At 37.6% G+C, this 13,835-nt stretch overlaps 1 protein-coding gene across 1 annotated transcript; it reads right to left on the bottom strand.

The window, feature by feature from the left end:
- Positions 1-371: 371 nt before the first annotated feature.
- Positions 372-13,516, bottom strand: LOC128617912 (von Willebrand factor A domain-containing protein 5A-like). The gene is made up of 14 exons (XM_053641150.1): positions 13,311-13,516; positions 11,015-11,217; positions 10,618-10,840; positions 10,261-10,427; positions 6,810-6,924; positions 6,419-6,594; positions 6,184-6,272; positions 5,573-5,717; positions 4,412-4,491; positions 3,589-3,703; positions 2,294-2,443; positions 1,923-2,032; positions 1,165-1,382; positions 372-476 (listed from the first exon to the last, which is right to left on the bottom strand). Exons 1-14 carry the CDS (start codon positions 13,348-13,350, stop codon positions 424-426), a joined length of 1,884 nt encoding a protein of 627 aa, XP_053497125.1. The 5' UTR covers positions 13,351-13,516; the 3' UTR covers positions 372-423.
- Between the last annotated feature and the right edge of the window lie 319 nt (positions 13,517-13,835).

The raw sequence follows: 13,835 nt of genomic DNA, 5'->3' as shown, positions 1-13,835 counted from the left end.
TCCATAAGTTATTTTGTTAATGATTGTTGTGGTGTAAAGCTGAAGTTTGTTGTTTCTCAGGTTAATTAATGTGTTGGTGTCAGCTAACGAAAACTTAATGTAAATCATTACAGAGATACTGTATGTTCACATTTTTGTTGAAAAAAATTATATATATTTTTTTTAATTAATATAGTTGGAAAGTTACTGGCTCTGAGCATTTACTCTACAAAAGTAATTTAAATAAGCCTTTATCATTTGATAAGTAAACAATTCCAGGCCTCTCAATCTGACAAACACCATATTATATCATAAATTATTGCCTGGGTACTTCGAAGTCTGAATAAAAAATACTGGAGACCTCTTTAAAAGTCCCAACAGTAGGTGCATTTTACAGATGAAAGGAAGTACACAATGATTTTTAAGAATTTTTAAGTCTAGCATTCACTTACATAAACTACAAAGATGCCTTTTTACAGCATGCTGTTGCTGTATCCCTATACAGAGGTAAACAAAAACAGGATGTTAAATGATTCGTGTGCTTTTTATAATGTATATATACAGAAAGGCTCAATTTTTGTAATAATCTTATTTGAAGATTTCTTTGTGTAGAAATATGTTCAAGTATTTTGAAACTAAAATTTGCAATTTGTATTTAGGAACTAAACAGAATCAAACAAGGAGGTTAGATTCTCCATGAGCTCAGTGAAAGTACAGCAAACCAGGTATGAGTTTCCTGTAGCACTTTTTTTAATTAAGTTTTCAATTTATTATACATGTTTGCATATATTAATGACTAAACAAAGACAGGAATGACATATCATATCTTTTATTTGACTCTGAGACCTAGTTAGTGGCTTTCCAACATACAAGGATATGCAATACAATTAGTCTCATGACAAATTGTCAATCATGAAACTAGTTGTATTGCATATCCTTGTGTGTTTTAAATTTGAGGGTACAGTTTTAAATTAATGATTAAAATAAGTATTAACAAACTCCTGTGTTCAGTTACGGGTAAATGCCCCTGCAGGTGGTATGTTTCTCACCGCTATACCTATACAGACTCCTTATGTGCTCTGTATGGTGTGTTTATGCTTAAAGGCACTAAAACCATGTATGCTAATCGTAATAATCCTCATATTATTAGATGACAGGTTGAGTAAAAGTGAAAAGAATACTGACTAGGGGTAGGAATTCTCCTCTTCACCAGTGGACCTTTCACAGCTTGTCCGCTGCCCTTATGGACAGCTATGAAGGCTGTGTGAGAGCTGCTCACTCCAGACTGCTTACTCAGTTCCACCACTCTGGCCTTCAGAGCCTCTTTATCAGCTCCATCATCCTGCTCGTCCCTTTCCAGAGAGCGGATCAGAGAGCGAGCGCCCAGCCTGTGGATGGCCAGTCTGCACACACACACACACACACACACACACACACACATACTCACAAAGCTGAATGAATAACAATTAAGCAGATACATCTAACTGCTATTCTGTCATTTTGAAATTAATTAAGATTTGCGCTATACTATAATCTTGACCATGTGTCTTCCATCATTTGAGATGCTTCTGTTTCAAATTTCATAGTTCTCAGTTATCTTAGAGTAGTTCAGCAAAACCTAACAAGTTAATACTACACATCCACACATCTCGAGTAAATATAACATTTCATTTTGAATGACCCCATGACCCAAATCCTTCATAAATTTCTAGCTGCTTCAGCTTATCCCACTAAACTGTCAGGGACTTTGGTACTATGCATGGATACTATCAGATATAGTAGCTTTGATTAATATTTGAGTATTGTAAGCTGAGTACTGAGTACTGTAAGCTAGTATGACCGCTAAAGCCACCCAGCCAGGGGTTATTATCTGATTACACACATCATAAGTCACATCTTAATAAGATGAGATACTGGTTGCTTGTACTATTTGTAGCAGTTACCCGCTATTCTCAGCAGCCTTGAGGGAGAAGTGGACAATGTTTGAGACCTCTTGGTCTCCTAGGCGGTACTGTACTGATATTTTCCCCTTAGCATCTGGTTTCTGACATTCCTAGGGACAGAGAAAGAGGCTATATGATTATGAGTAGATCCAGTCATTTCCTTGAACGAGACTTGCAATTTAAATAAATGTTTGAGCTGAATTTTCTCTCACTCATGTTGTACTTTTTCCATTATGAAATGTGCATAAATAATTGGACTAAAATATAGAAATAAGGGAACGCATGCAAAACAGTTTCCAAACAGTACATTCAGATTCAGAATCTGGAAGAACAAAAAAGTTTCCTGTAAAACAGTGTGAAAAATCTCTCACCTCTCCTTTCAACTGGGCATAAATCAGTGCTCTTTGACCATGGAAAAGTGAATTAATTGGGGGGCTCAGACGGGTGAAAGACAAACCAGTCCAATCCTCAGTGATATCAATCACTGCTGGTTGCAAAGCATAGCGAAGAGACTGCATTACCTAGCATTGGGAATTAAAGACAACGAATGTTCAATAATAAGTGTGAAAATGTAGAAATATTTCTCAATAAAGCCCTCTTCTGTTTGTTAGTGGGAAAGTGAGAGACAGAAAACAGGCATAATTATCTGTACATACACTCTAAAAAATTTTTTTCTATCCAAACACTGGGTTGAGCCTTTTGGGTCATTTAATTGGGTTATTTTCTCAGTCTTGGGTAGTTTTTGGGTAGTGTTGTGTAACCCAACTGCTGGTTTAGCTGCTGGGTCATTTTCACTGACAGTTGAATCAACCCACCCCTCCCCCACCCTGACGCCTCAGCCCAGCTCCTTGGGTCAAATTAACTCTGTTTGAATACACCTCAGATGGAGGTAGTGGTTTTCACACAGAGAGACTGTTAGATTTATTTTCAGAAACAATATATTTATCCATGAAACCATTACTGAACACTAGAAAAAGCAAAAATGTGCAATAACTGTCCAGTTTACATGACACTAAATGCACCGCTATCTTCATTAGCTTTGGATTACTTGTTTGTAACACTCACTGGATCATAAGTTGGTTACTCAGTTTTTGGGAGGTTTTAATCAAAATCTGAAGTTATTTGATCAAAATCTGAAGTTTTCATCTTAAATATACAATTCATTCGAGTCATTTTAGTCAAAGTCTATATATAAACACCACTTTAGCAGATCTAGCAATATATTTCTAAACACCTTCTTGTGTATAAATAAAGGAGACACCATGTTGGCATATTTGTTTATAATGTGGTAGATTTTACATTTTCAAAAGGTAAATATAAGTGAAAATATTAACCCATTTATGAAATAAATTTAACCCAGCGTTTTTGTAAAAATGAAGCTATCCTTTGGGTTGAAAAACAACCCATTCACTGGGTTAAAATGAACAACCTAACTTGATGGGTTAGTTTAGCCCAAAATGTGTTCTATCCTATATTTACCCAGACGTTGGGCTAAAAATGAAGAGTGTACTGTAAATGACCATAAATTACAAACATCAAATAATTAAAATGAAATTGTGACTACTAAAGTGAGAAGTGATTCATTATTTGACACCATTATATTGTAGTACAAGTTACTGTTACTTCTATTTGTTTCTTTGTTGCTGTTTGAAGAACCCGGTCTTACTTTGGCCTGCATGCGCTCATTTCCTGTGATGAACTGGGCGTGGCCAGAGCTGTTCTCAGCCAATCCTGTTATGAGTGCCGAACTTGCACCTTCACCAATCCCAAAAGAGAAGCATCTGTTTAAACAAAGGAGAGGATTATAAATCCTTTATGAGCCTTCTAGATATAGAAATTTATCAGAAGAAAACTGAAACACACTAACTAAGAAGTAAACAGAGTGAGGCATGCTCTTAAATAATTAATAATTTTTTAAAATAAATAATTTTCCTATAATCTTCTTTCTCTCTCTTAAATTTAGTAATAAAAAAGCAACACAGTGGAAAACTACAAGCTAAAGCTTTACCTCTGACTGTTACATCGCATTACCAGAGTCTCCCGTCATAAATGTTAAACTTTATGCTTACAGAAAGATTTACCATAGCAATTGTTACACTATTTACTTTGTAAATTAACAAATCGTTTCACTTTTAAAATACATTTATTGTTAGGCTTGAATAAAGAGTGTCTGCCGTACAAGTCCCTGTAATCTGTTATTGTAGAAAATAAACAGATGACTGAACTCTCACATGCAGCAGTGGTGTGGTACAATACATTTTCTTTTTTGATGTGGGTATCCGGTTTGCTATAGTTATTTGCTTTTGCTTTTGTTATTTAAACCAGTTTGCTCTTTAGTGCAATTCTGAAAATATAACACTAATTCTCTCAAGGTAATAAAATTAGAAATAAGAAATTGTTTAAATGCTTTAAATATTTATCCTTTTAGTTACTCAGTTTTACTCAGAAAATAAATTGTGTATATCATGAATGCTTTAAATCGCACATGCCTGTGGAAATCAGCATTGCTCCTCACACAATGAAGAACATCTTTGGTGTTTCCTACTTCACCATCTGTAAATATGAACAGCTGGAAAGAGAGAGAAGACATTGGAAAACATCCAGGGGAAAAAATATCCGCAAAGATGAAAAAAAGTCTTTTGCAACATGTACTTTTACAGCTCTCCCCGGAATTGTGTGTTGACACTGTATGATACTTCATTGTCTAGTCGAGCTGGCCTGTGTCAAAGCCAAACCTCTAGCATTTGCTATAGATTCTGTAGTCAGTTATGAACCCTACACAGGGCGCATCAAAGGTGGAGTGTCCATGGCAGCCGTTTATATGGTCTTTCCAAACTAAAGTGAAAAAGATTTGATTTGATTTTCTGTTGAATGAAATTATGACAACAATGACAGGGCAGCTTAAATATAGGTCTAATATGTTAGAAACCTTCTGTTTAATGGTGTGTGGAAACGGGGGCATGCATGCTCCAGCACCAGTTTGTGAATGGAGGCGAGGGTCGGAGAAGGTGAGTGGTAAGGAATGCACACCTGTGGAGAATTCAATTAATGAATGTTCAGTGTTGCAGTGAGTGGTGGCGACGATAAAAGAGGAGAGAAAGCAGAGAGAGAGAGAGAGAGAGAGAGAGAGAGAGAGAGAGAGAGAGAGCGCTGGAAAGAAGAGGGCTCTGTGTGGGCCTGTGTGTGTTCACGACATACAATTAAACTGCACCACTGATAAACAAGTAATAGAAAGTGAAAGTAAATAAATGAAAGCTGCTTCCTGTGTCCTCGTTTCCCCAGGTAGGGATCTTTAACATAGTGTTAAAATGTAAAATGTAGTGTTAGTAGGGTCAGCAAATGAGCTCTTCGATGCAAATTTCATGGTTTTATAGCTACTTCAGGTTTAAAAAGAGTCAGGAACTCTTTGTTTCTTTGTCCATTTACATTCATAACTAAATTGCAATAGTTGTTGTGGTTTAAATCATCAGTGATGGTATGGCGATAAAATACTGTGAAGGGTGGGACTTTGAGAGAGATAATATGGCGTACTGGTGAGCTACTGGCCTTGACTAGCAATATAAATCAGGAAATGCTAAACAGGTCAATTAAAAAAAAGTTCCATTTGTCACTGATAAATCAGTGCAGGTTTGGATGTAGAATAATGTTACCTGTCTTGGGTGGTTGGGGATACAAGGCTGTTTATATATGTTTTTCAGAGGTCGCAGAATCTCCGTGCCCCCCATGTCTGCTTGTATCTCCTTTACCTTCTTCACGGCCTGCTCCATAGTGTCCTGACTGTACTGCACACTTTTCCTAAAGCCAGGGAAACACACAGCAAACAAAAAAACTGACACAGCACATCTAACCATCTCTGCATCACTCTCACTCATTCGCTTTCAGTAACCACTTTATCCTGGTCAGGGCCACAAGCCTATCCCGGGAATAGTGGTTATGAGGCAGGGACACACCCTGGATGGGACACTAGTGCAGTGTAGATCAACATATACCTAGGCAATTTATCTTAGCCAATTTATTTGGGAGGTCGAAAGAAACCAGACATCCCAAAGGAAACCCAAGCTGACACGAGGAGAACATGCACAGAAAAGCCACACAGACAGTAACCCGAGTTCAAAATCTGGACCTGTGAAGCAGCAATGCTAGTTGTTGCTTCCACCCAGACCTGTATCGTTTCATCTCATTTCATCCATGCTTGTGTCTGATTAATGAACTGAGTGACAGCAATACTCCATATTTACTGGTTCATGTGAGGGTTACTCACGGGAAAAAAGATTCATAGTGAGAGCCAAATCCATAGATGTTGAAGTAACAGTCCATGGGGAGACTCTTCAGCAGCAGGAGCAGAGTGTCCTAAACACATCATTATTCACATAGTCAGTATATATATGTATGTATGTATGTGTGTATATATGTATGTATGTGTATATTATATATATATTTTTGTTATGATGAAAAGAGAAAAAATATCTACAGAACAGTTAAGTGTTTAGTCTTACCCTGGCACACTCGATGCGTTTTTGTGCACCTCGTCCATTATGCATGCTGCAACTCATACTGCCAGATCTGTCCATAACAAACACAAACTCACCACACGACGACATGGAGGACATCACTGACTCAGGAAACTCTGGATAGAAACTGACCATGACCACAGGGTCTCCCAGGAGAGTCCCTAACAGGATAAAAAAATTAAACAGAAAGGTAATGAAAGGAAAGCAAGAAAAGAAGACATGACCAACCAAAATTAGCTTAGCTTTTGTTTTTGTTTTATTAATAGTAATTTTCCAAAGGTTCTCAAACTTCTCTGAAAACCATAAATAGTATGCAGTTCAGGGTTTTTTCCCTTTCTTTTACCATAATTTAGTAAAGAGATTTGTGAAATTGTACCTGGATGTGCTGAGGGAGATCCAGCCTCCACTATAGCAGTGAGCTGATGGGGATTCTGATAATATAGATACAGCTCGACATCTCGATCAAACATATGACCTGCACAAAGACTTACCTAAACACACACACACACACACACAGTATACTCAGTATTCATAGAAAAAATATCTCTGCTTACGTAGAATCCTATTAAAAGTTATATGCAGATAAGAGGCTGTGTTTACTGCCAGTGTTAAATGTTGCCATAACAACAAGAAGGATGTGAGTCCTGAAATAAGTATTTGGACAATTTTGAATGTTATTTAAAATATAGTACTTCCAGTGCATATATCCACTTCACATTTCAAAAACACTTATATCCACTTCACGCTCATGCAAATTGCCCCTTGTGTCATTATAAATGACGTTGCCATTTTTTAGTCAGATTTCAACAAGTATCACTCATGGTAAAGGTAAAGGAGCTTCCTAATGTTCTCAGGGACAAAATTATTAAACACTTGAGTGGAAAATGCTACAGAGCAATTGCAAAGACCTTGAACATTATTTAATCTGTTCAATAATGTGCAGGTGAACGTTCAAGGAACAACAAATCATCCCAAGACAACCTGAACCCAAATACAAATATATTATTCATAATGAATAGATGCATCCTAAATGAATACAGATCCCAAAATTAAGCAGACAGAACATTTTTGAGAGAACAGAAGAGTTTTGTTGTTGTTGTTGTTGTTGTTGTTTTGCTTTTTCAGAAAGCTTGCTGATAAAATGATATAGCCAGTTTCTTGATCTGGGAAAGACGTCACAGCTTTGAAACAGTTGGCTTGCTTACTCAGTCACATTAGATAAAAAATATAAAATAGCCAGAAAGTTCCCAGAGTAAATTGTGTAGATTAATGGGTGAACTGTACTTTTACACCCATTAATCAATACACAATAATCCATAATGACAAGTCAAAAACACGATTTTTAAATTTGGAAAAACTGAATTCTCTCATTTAGTTAATGAGTGCCTAATGGGTTCTTGATCACCTCTCTGACCAAAACCCTTCTAGCCTATTTACTGAGTTTGGATACTCAGCCAGCTCTGGGAAAAGTCATGGTGGTTCCAAACTTCTTTTGTTTCACGATAATGGTTACACAATAATGTTTCACAATAATAACTGTGCTCCTTGGAACATTCAAAGCTTTAGAAAGGTTTCACACCCTTGCCAAGACCCTTGAAGCATACAAATTTTATCGCTAAGAGTTCCTTGAACTTCATGACTTGGATTTTGGTCTGACATGCACTAAATTGAGGGACCTTATACACACCAATCAAGATCAGATTTACTTTCTCAGATTAACTTGCTTTTTTTCATATAAAACACTTAGATTTTATTATACAAACATAGAAAACACTGGATAAAACTATTGGCTTTTCAGTGGGCCCAAGTTTAAGTCATGATCATTAAAAATGAAAGATTTCTCTCTTTACAACTAGGGTGAGCAGAAAAGAATCCCAGAGCACACTACATGTAAAACCCTGAGGCAGATAGGCTACAACTTTTACATTTACAGCCAAAAACACATCTTTATGCTAGTTCACTAAACTAAGAGTAATGTCAGGGAAGAAGAGTACTATCCATCTAAAATGTTGGGGAAAGAAACGAAAATACAAGACAGCCAGTGACTCTGCTCTTTGGACAGCTATGGGGAATTCATTCCACCATCTGGGTGCCAGGACAAAGAAGAGCCTTGATGCATGTCTTCCTTGTACCTTAATAGATAGTGGGTCCATTCAAGCCATGCTAAAGCCTTGGTGGGAGAGTGGTGCAGAGCGGATGTGATGGGCAGAGCGGATGTGATGTGATAGGCCCTTAACTCTCTCTGCTCCAGGGGCGCCGTATCATGGCTGACCCTGCGCTCTGACCCCAGCTTCCTGACAGGCTTGGGTATGCGAAGAAAACAATTTCACTGTGCTCTACTGTATATGTGACCAATAAAGACTCATAATCATTACTTGAAGGTAGGCAGGCACTGGTGCATAGGGAATCATCATTGTTTTAAATGTGATGCGGGCAGCTACAGGAAACCACTGGAGGGTAATGGGGTGGTGTGGGAGCACTTGGGTCGAGTTGCAGTAGTCCAGTGTTGAACTGACAAGGGACTTAACAAGCACCTGGGTGGCCTTTGTTGATAGAAATGTCCAGATTTTCTTGATGTTATAAAGGTTAAGCATGCATGACCAAGCCAGTTTAGCCATGTGATGTGAAAAGGATAGTTGGCTGTGCAGGACTACCCCAAGGTTGTGTGCAGTGACAGATGGAAAGATCTGAGAGTTGTCCAGGGAAATCACAAGATCTTGATATGGGAATGTATCTTCAGGGATGTACAGCAGCTTGGACTTGCTGGGATGCTGGAGTCCATGCAGAAACATGAATGTCTGAGTGAGGAAAGGAGAGGATGAGTTGAGTGTCATCAGCATAGCAGTGGTATGAAAACCCATGTGAGGATATGGCCTCATTGAGAGTGTGGGTATAAAAGAGGGAACAGATAGGAACCCAGCACTAAACCATGTGGGATACCAGTGGAAAGTCTGCATGGAGCATATGTGAATCTCTTTAATATCACCTCATACGACAAAGCATCACTATGCTGTGCCACAAATTCCAAGACTTATGAGGATGCACAAAAGAGTTTTGTGATTTGAGGAGGATGAGGACTAATAACAGTTTGACAGCATGAAACTTCACAGTAATAACCAAAAGAGCAGTGTCTGTGGAGTGTGCCACTTTGAAGCAAGAATGGTTAGAATGGAGGTCATTCTGGGTTCTCTAGAGTGGGTTCTTCAGCATGGGAATAATCCTTGCTTTCTTGAATGCAGATGTTATGGAGTCATTAGTGATGGAAGTATTAATGATGAAGGGAGGATGTCCTGGGTATGATTGCTGGACAGAATAATCTGAGGGATGTCTAGAAAGTGGAGAATAATGGGTTAAAGGAAAAGGAGAGGAAGACTGAACACATAGTGTAGGAGTTGGGGTAGGAAGGAAAAGACTGGCAGATTTTACCGATCTTCTCATTAAAGATGGTACTGTATATAAAAATACTAACAAAAGAAGCATGTATAATGTACTGTGTACTCACTAAGGAAATGGACAGATTTTCTTTTTGCAGTTTTCAAAAGTGCATAAAGAGTGAGAGAAATAGAACATATTGAGAAACACTATGTCAAGAGATAATGTGTTAAAAAAAAAAAAAAATTGTATGCTAGTCATGAAGGAGAGATATGAAATATAAATGCCTGGATTGATTTAAATGATCCAATTCTGAATAAGTGAATCAGTAAAAATTCATGAATTCATCAATCTGATGCAGTTAATCGTTACACACCTACTGGCAAGTGACATAAACTTTTCACATAAGTCACATTCACAAAAATCCCCCCCCCCTCTCACACATACACACACACCTTTGCCTTTGTGTGGTCTGTGTTGAGGAACATCAGGGGCTCTAGAGGACATTTGGACTCCACTTTAGTGATGGGGTTTGGAGAGCTTACGTGTGCAGTAAATGAGAGAGAGTAGGGAATACCAGAAGAACTTGATGTTATCTCTGACACTATACCACCACCTGAACCTGAAAATAAAACGGAAAACAGATTATAGGATTCATTTACCAATAAGATTACCCATTAATCTAAGTGCATGTTTGATCAGCAGGATTACTTAAATTGAGATGAGTATGTGACAGTAAAGTGTCACGTCTAATAATGTATGTTTAGCATGTGACAGTACCATGTGTGGTGGTGGATGTGTGTGTTTAGTACCGGCTGGTGTGTAACGGGGGTTGAGCACTGCAGGCAGGCAGAATTGCAGTGAATGGTCAGCCTGTACACTCAGCTCAGCGATATAGATGAAGGTGACGGCGGCGCTCTGGCCTGGCGGCAGAGAGCCTACACTCATCTTGAACACGTCCACAGACTCCTCACTCTCCTCCAGCAGAAAGGCCTGTTGACCTGAACTCACTGCATCATCGTACTGCTCCCGCGCCTGACACACAGACAAAATACATGTGTTAATGTTACATTCCCTCTCAGTGTGAGACATGCGGATTACCTACAATCTACAATCCATGCTGCACTGACATTCCTGTTAACTAGTCTACAGAATACTGCAGGTAAGATCATTAGTTTATCATTTTCAGGAAAGCACAGCTTCACTCACCTCCTGTTTCTCCTGCACCTCAGCCACTATCTCCTGGTCTGCAATCTTGGCGCTGAAATGGCAGAGAGCAGCTCCTGAAGGCATGGGGAAGACAAACACAGCCTCCAGCGGGTGCGCTTCCTCATTTATATACTGCAGGGTGGAGGTCACCGTCGCTACATGCCCCTGAACCTGCAGATCCACCTCGATGTGCTTCAGTGGAACTGAGTAGGAAACATACAGAAGCCATAACATGCTGAGAAGAGTGTGTAGGGAACACAAATGTTGCAGGAATTAAACTTTACATCTCATTTGACGCTTTTCCTAAAAGATTTTTCACAGCATGTGTTAATATGAAAAAGGGGCACACAGTAATTGTTGCCATGGATCCTTAAATATCCTTAAAATGTATTACAACAGATTTTAGAAATAAAAGGTCTTAAAATTTGATGTCTTTAAAAATGATGACTGGAGATACACTGATGTATTGGCCGATAAAGGCAATTTTTCCATGCTATTGGCTGACAGTTTAGAAACATCCGATGATCAGGCCGATTATAGCCTGTCAATCAAAAGAGGGCGGGAAAACACATGGATTTCGTGCTGTGTGTAAAGAAGATGTCTCTTGTGTGGAATGATGACAAAACTGCAGTTTGCAAGCTCTGTAAAAAATTTTACACCGGACACTGCAGCAGTGAAGTGGGAGTTTCAGCGTCGAGTCTTTTTTTTTTTTTTGCTGTGCTGCTCGAGCTGAATTAAAGCTCCTGTACACTGCTGAAAGATTTAAATGAAGATGAGTTGACAAAAAAGTATATTTTGCACAGAAAAATATATTTGTAGAGTAGGATATTTCATATCCAGTTAATATTAATATATAAAAAAAGGTGATATTATATATTACCAGTTTGATATTAATGATGATGTAGAAATGCTTTTGTTTGTAGAGAGTGAACGTGAGACTAACAGGAGGTTTTTGTTTGTTTGTTTTTTTACAATTCAGTCAGTTATTTCTGTTAATATAACATTAATAACATTCAATAAGTTAAGAAATCTTACTTTAATCTTCAGAATTGAGTTCATGTGTTAATGTTAATTCGAGTAATGTGTTTTCTGTTTATGAGACCAGTTACTGTGAAGCAGGTTGTTGAAATGGAGAGAATAAAGTTTTTATTTGCATTCCTTCAGAATTGTGGAATTAATTATTATTAATTTAAAAGAAGGCATAAAACGCTGAACTATCTGTATCGGTTATCGGTATCAGCCGATATCAATCTGAATAATGAGCTATCGGTATCAGCTGAGAAATTTAGTATTGGTGCATCTCTAATTATGACCTTATAATTTAGGGCCAATTTGAAATAATTTTTGGACATGTGGTGATATCTTTGAGAAATGAAAATGTGACTAATTTTTAACTTATTTTACTTTAAATGAAAACTTACTTAACCAGTGCTGGGTCACATACCTTTTGTTAAAAAAAAAAAAAAAAAACTCAGAAAGTCTGCCTAAAGCCATCTAAAACCTTGATAACTAAGTGTGATTTTCTTGTGATTTGATCAGGCTTTTGGATAGTTATACACTGTGGCAAAATAGAATTAATCCAGAGAAGAGAGAGAAGAGTGCATATACACTCTCTAGAGACAACAAAGTTTTAAAATGTCCAAATTAAAATGAACAACTTTTTTGTTTTGGTGAATAAATTCATTTTTGGTGTAACTATTTTATTTACTGCCTTTTTGTGTGTGCAATGGTTCACTTATAAACTGTTGATTATTTCCTTATTGTTTTGCATATTGGTGAAATGTTCTGTTTATCAGAATATTCTTTTCCATGATATGAGCTGTGGGAACGCTTCTGTATTGGTTAGCCTATTTCATTTGGAGTGAGTAAAAGAGATCTGTATTTTCTTACGGTTATTGCATGAACAGAAATAATAATCTTTCTTTTTGAGAATTTTGTTTGTTTGTTTGTTTTGCTGAGTGCGGTCAAACTGATGTGGCGGTTATTTAGGCTGAACTAACAAACACCTGAACACCTGAACTAACAAACAACTGAGGTGACCATGCTACCATGCTAGCAGATATAAAGACAGAAATTTTACTTTGAATACATGCTCCAGACATATAATATTTTCACCAGCATATAATAAATGTGTAGCTTCCTCTTATTGTAACTAGAATAACAATCCTAGAAACAGAGATTTTGCTTTTCCGTGCAGGACCTTGTGATTATTTTATTTATTATTTATTATCAAAAGCAAGACATGTACAGTACAGCTTTCTTTCTTTTTTTCTTTTCTCTATACACAAAATCTTACCTGGAGCATTCTGGTTTGTCAACAGGCCACAGTTCACCATTTTGCTCTCCTTTTGTGGCAATCTTTGTGAAATCCTGAAAAGAAAACACTGTTTGTCAGTGCGAGGTTAAATTTAATAACACTGAGTATATCACACACACACACAACACTGACAAACAGAAAGTGAAAGGGGGAAATCCCCTTGTACAGTTTCCAGCCTGCAGTAAGCCATAGATAAAGGTTTTCCATTACACTGTCGTGGTGCTGAATATATCCTGAAAAAACTCTCTCTACAATGCATGGTTATTTTTTCCTACCCAAACACCAGGTTGAACACATTGCTTTATTTTATATTTGCACAGTTTTGGACAGTCGAGTGTAACTTGAAGCATTGGCAGACTTTTGGGCTTATAACTTGTGGAGTATCTTAAACGAACACTGCAAGTGTTTAACCTTTCAGCTTGTGCTTGTGTTATCATGTTAAATTTGTCTATATGTATCTTTTCATGTTTTTTTTTTTTTTTCTCTGGAGGAAACCTCTGTGAA

Source organism: Ictalurus furcatus, chromosome 14 (assembly GCF_023375685.1).
Source record: "Ictalurus furcatus strain D&B chromosome 14, Billie_1.0, whole genome shotgun sequence".
NCBI lineage: Eukaryota > Metazoa > Chordata > Actinopteri > Siluriformes > Ictaluridae > Ictalurus > Ictalurus furcatus.
Note: the sequence above shows the minus strand (reverse complement) of the source record. Positions and strands in the feature narration are given on the sequence as shown.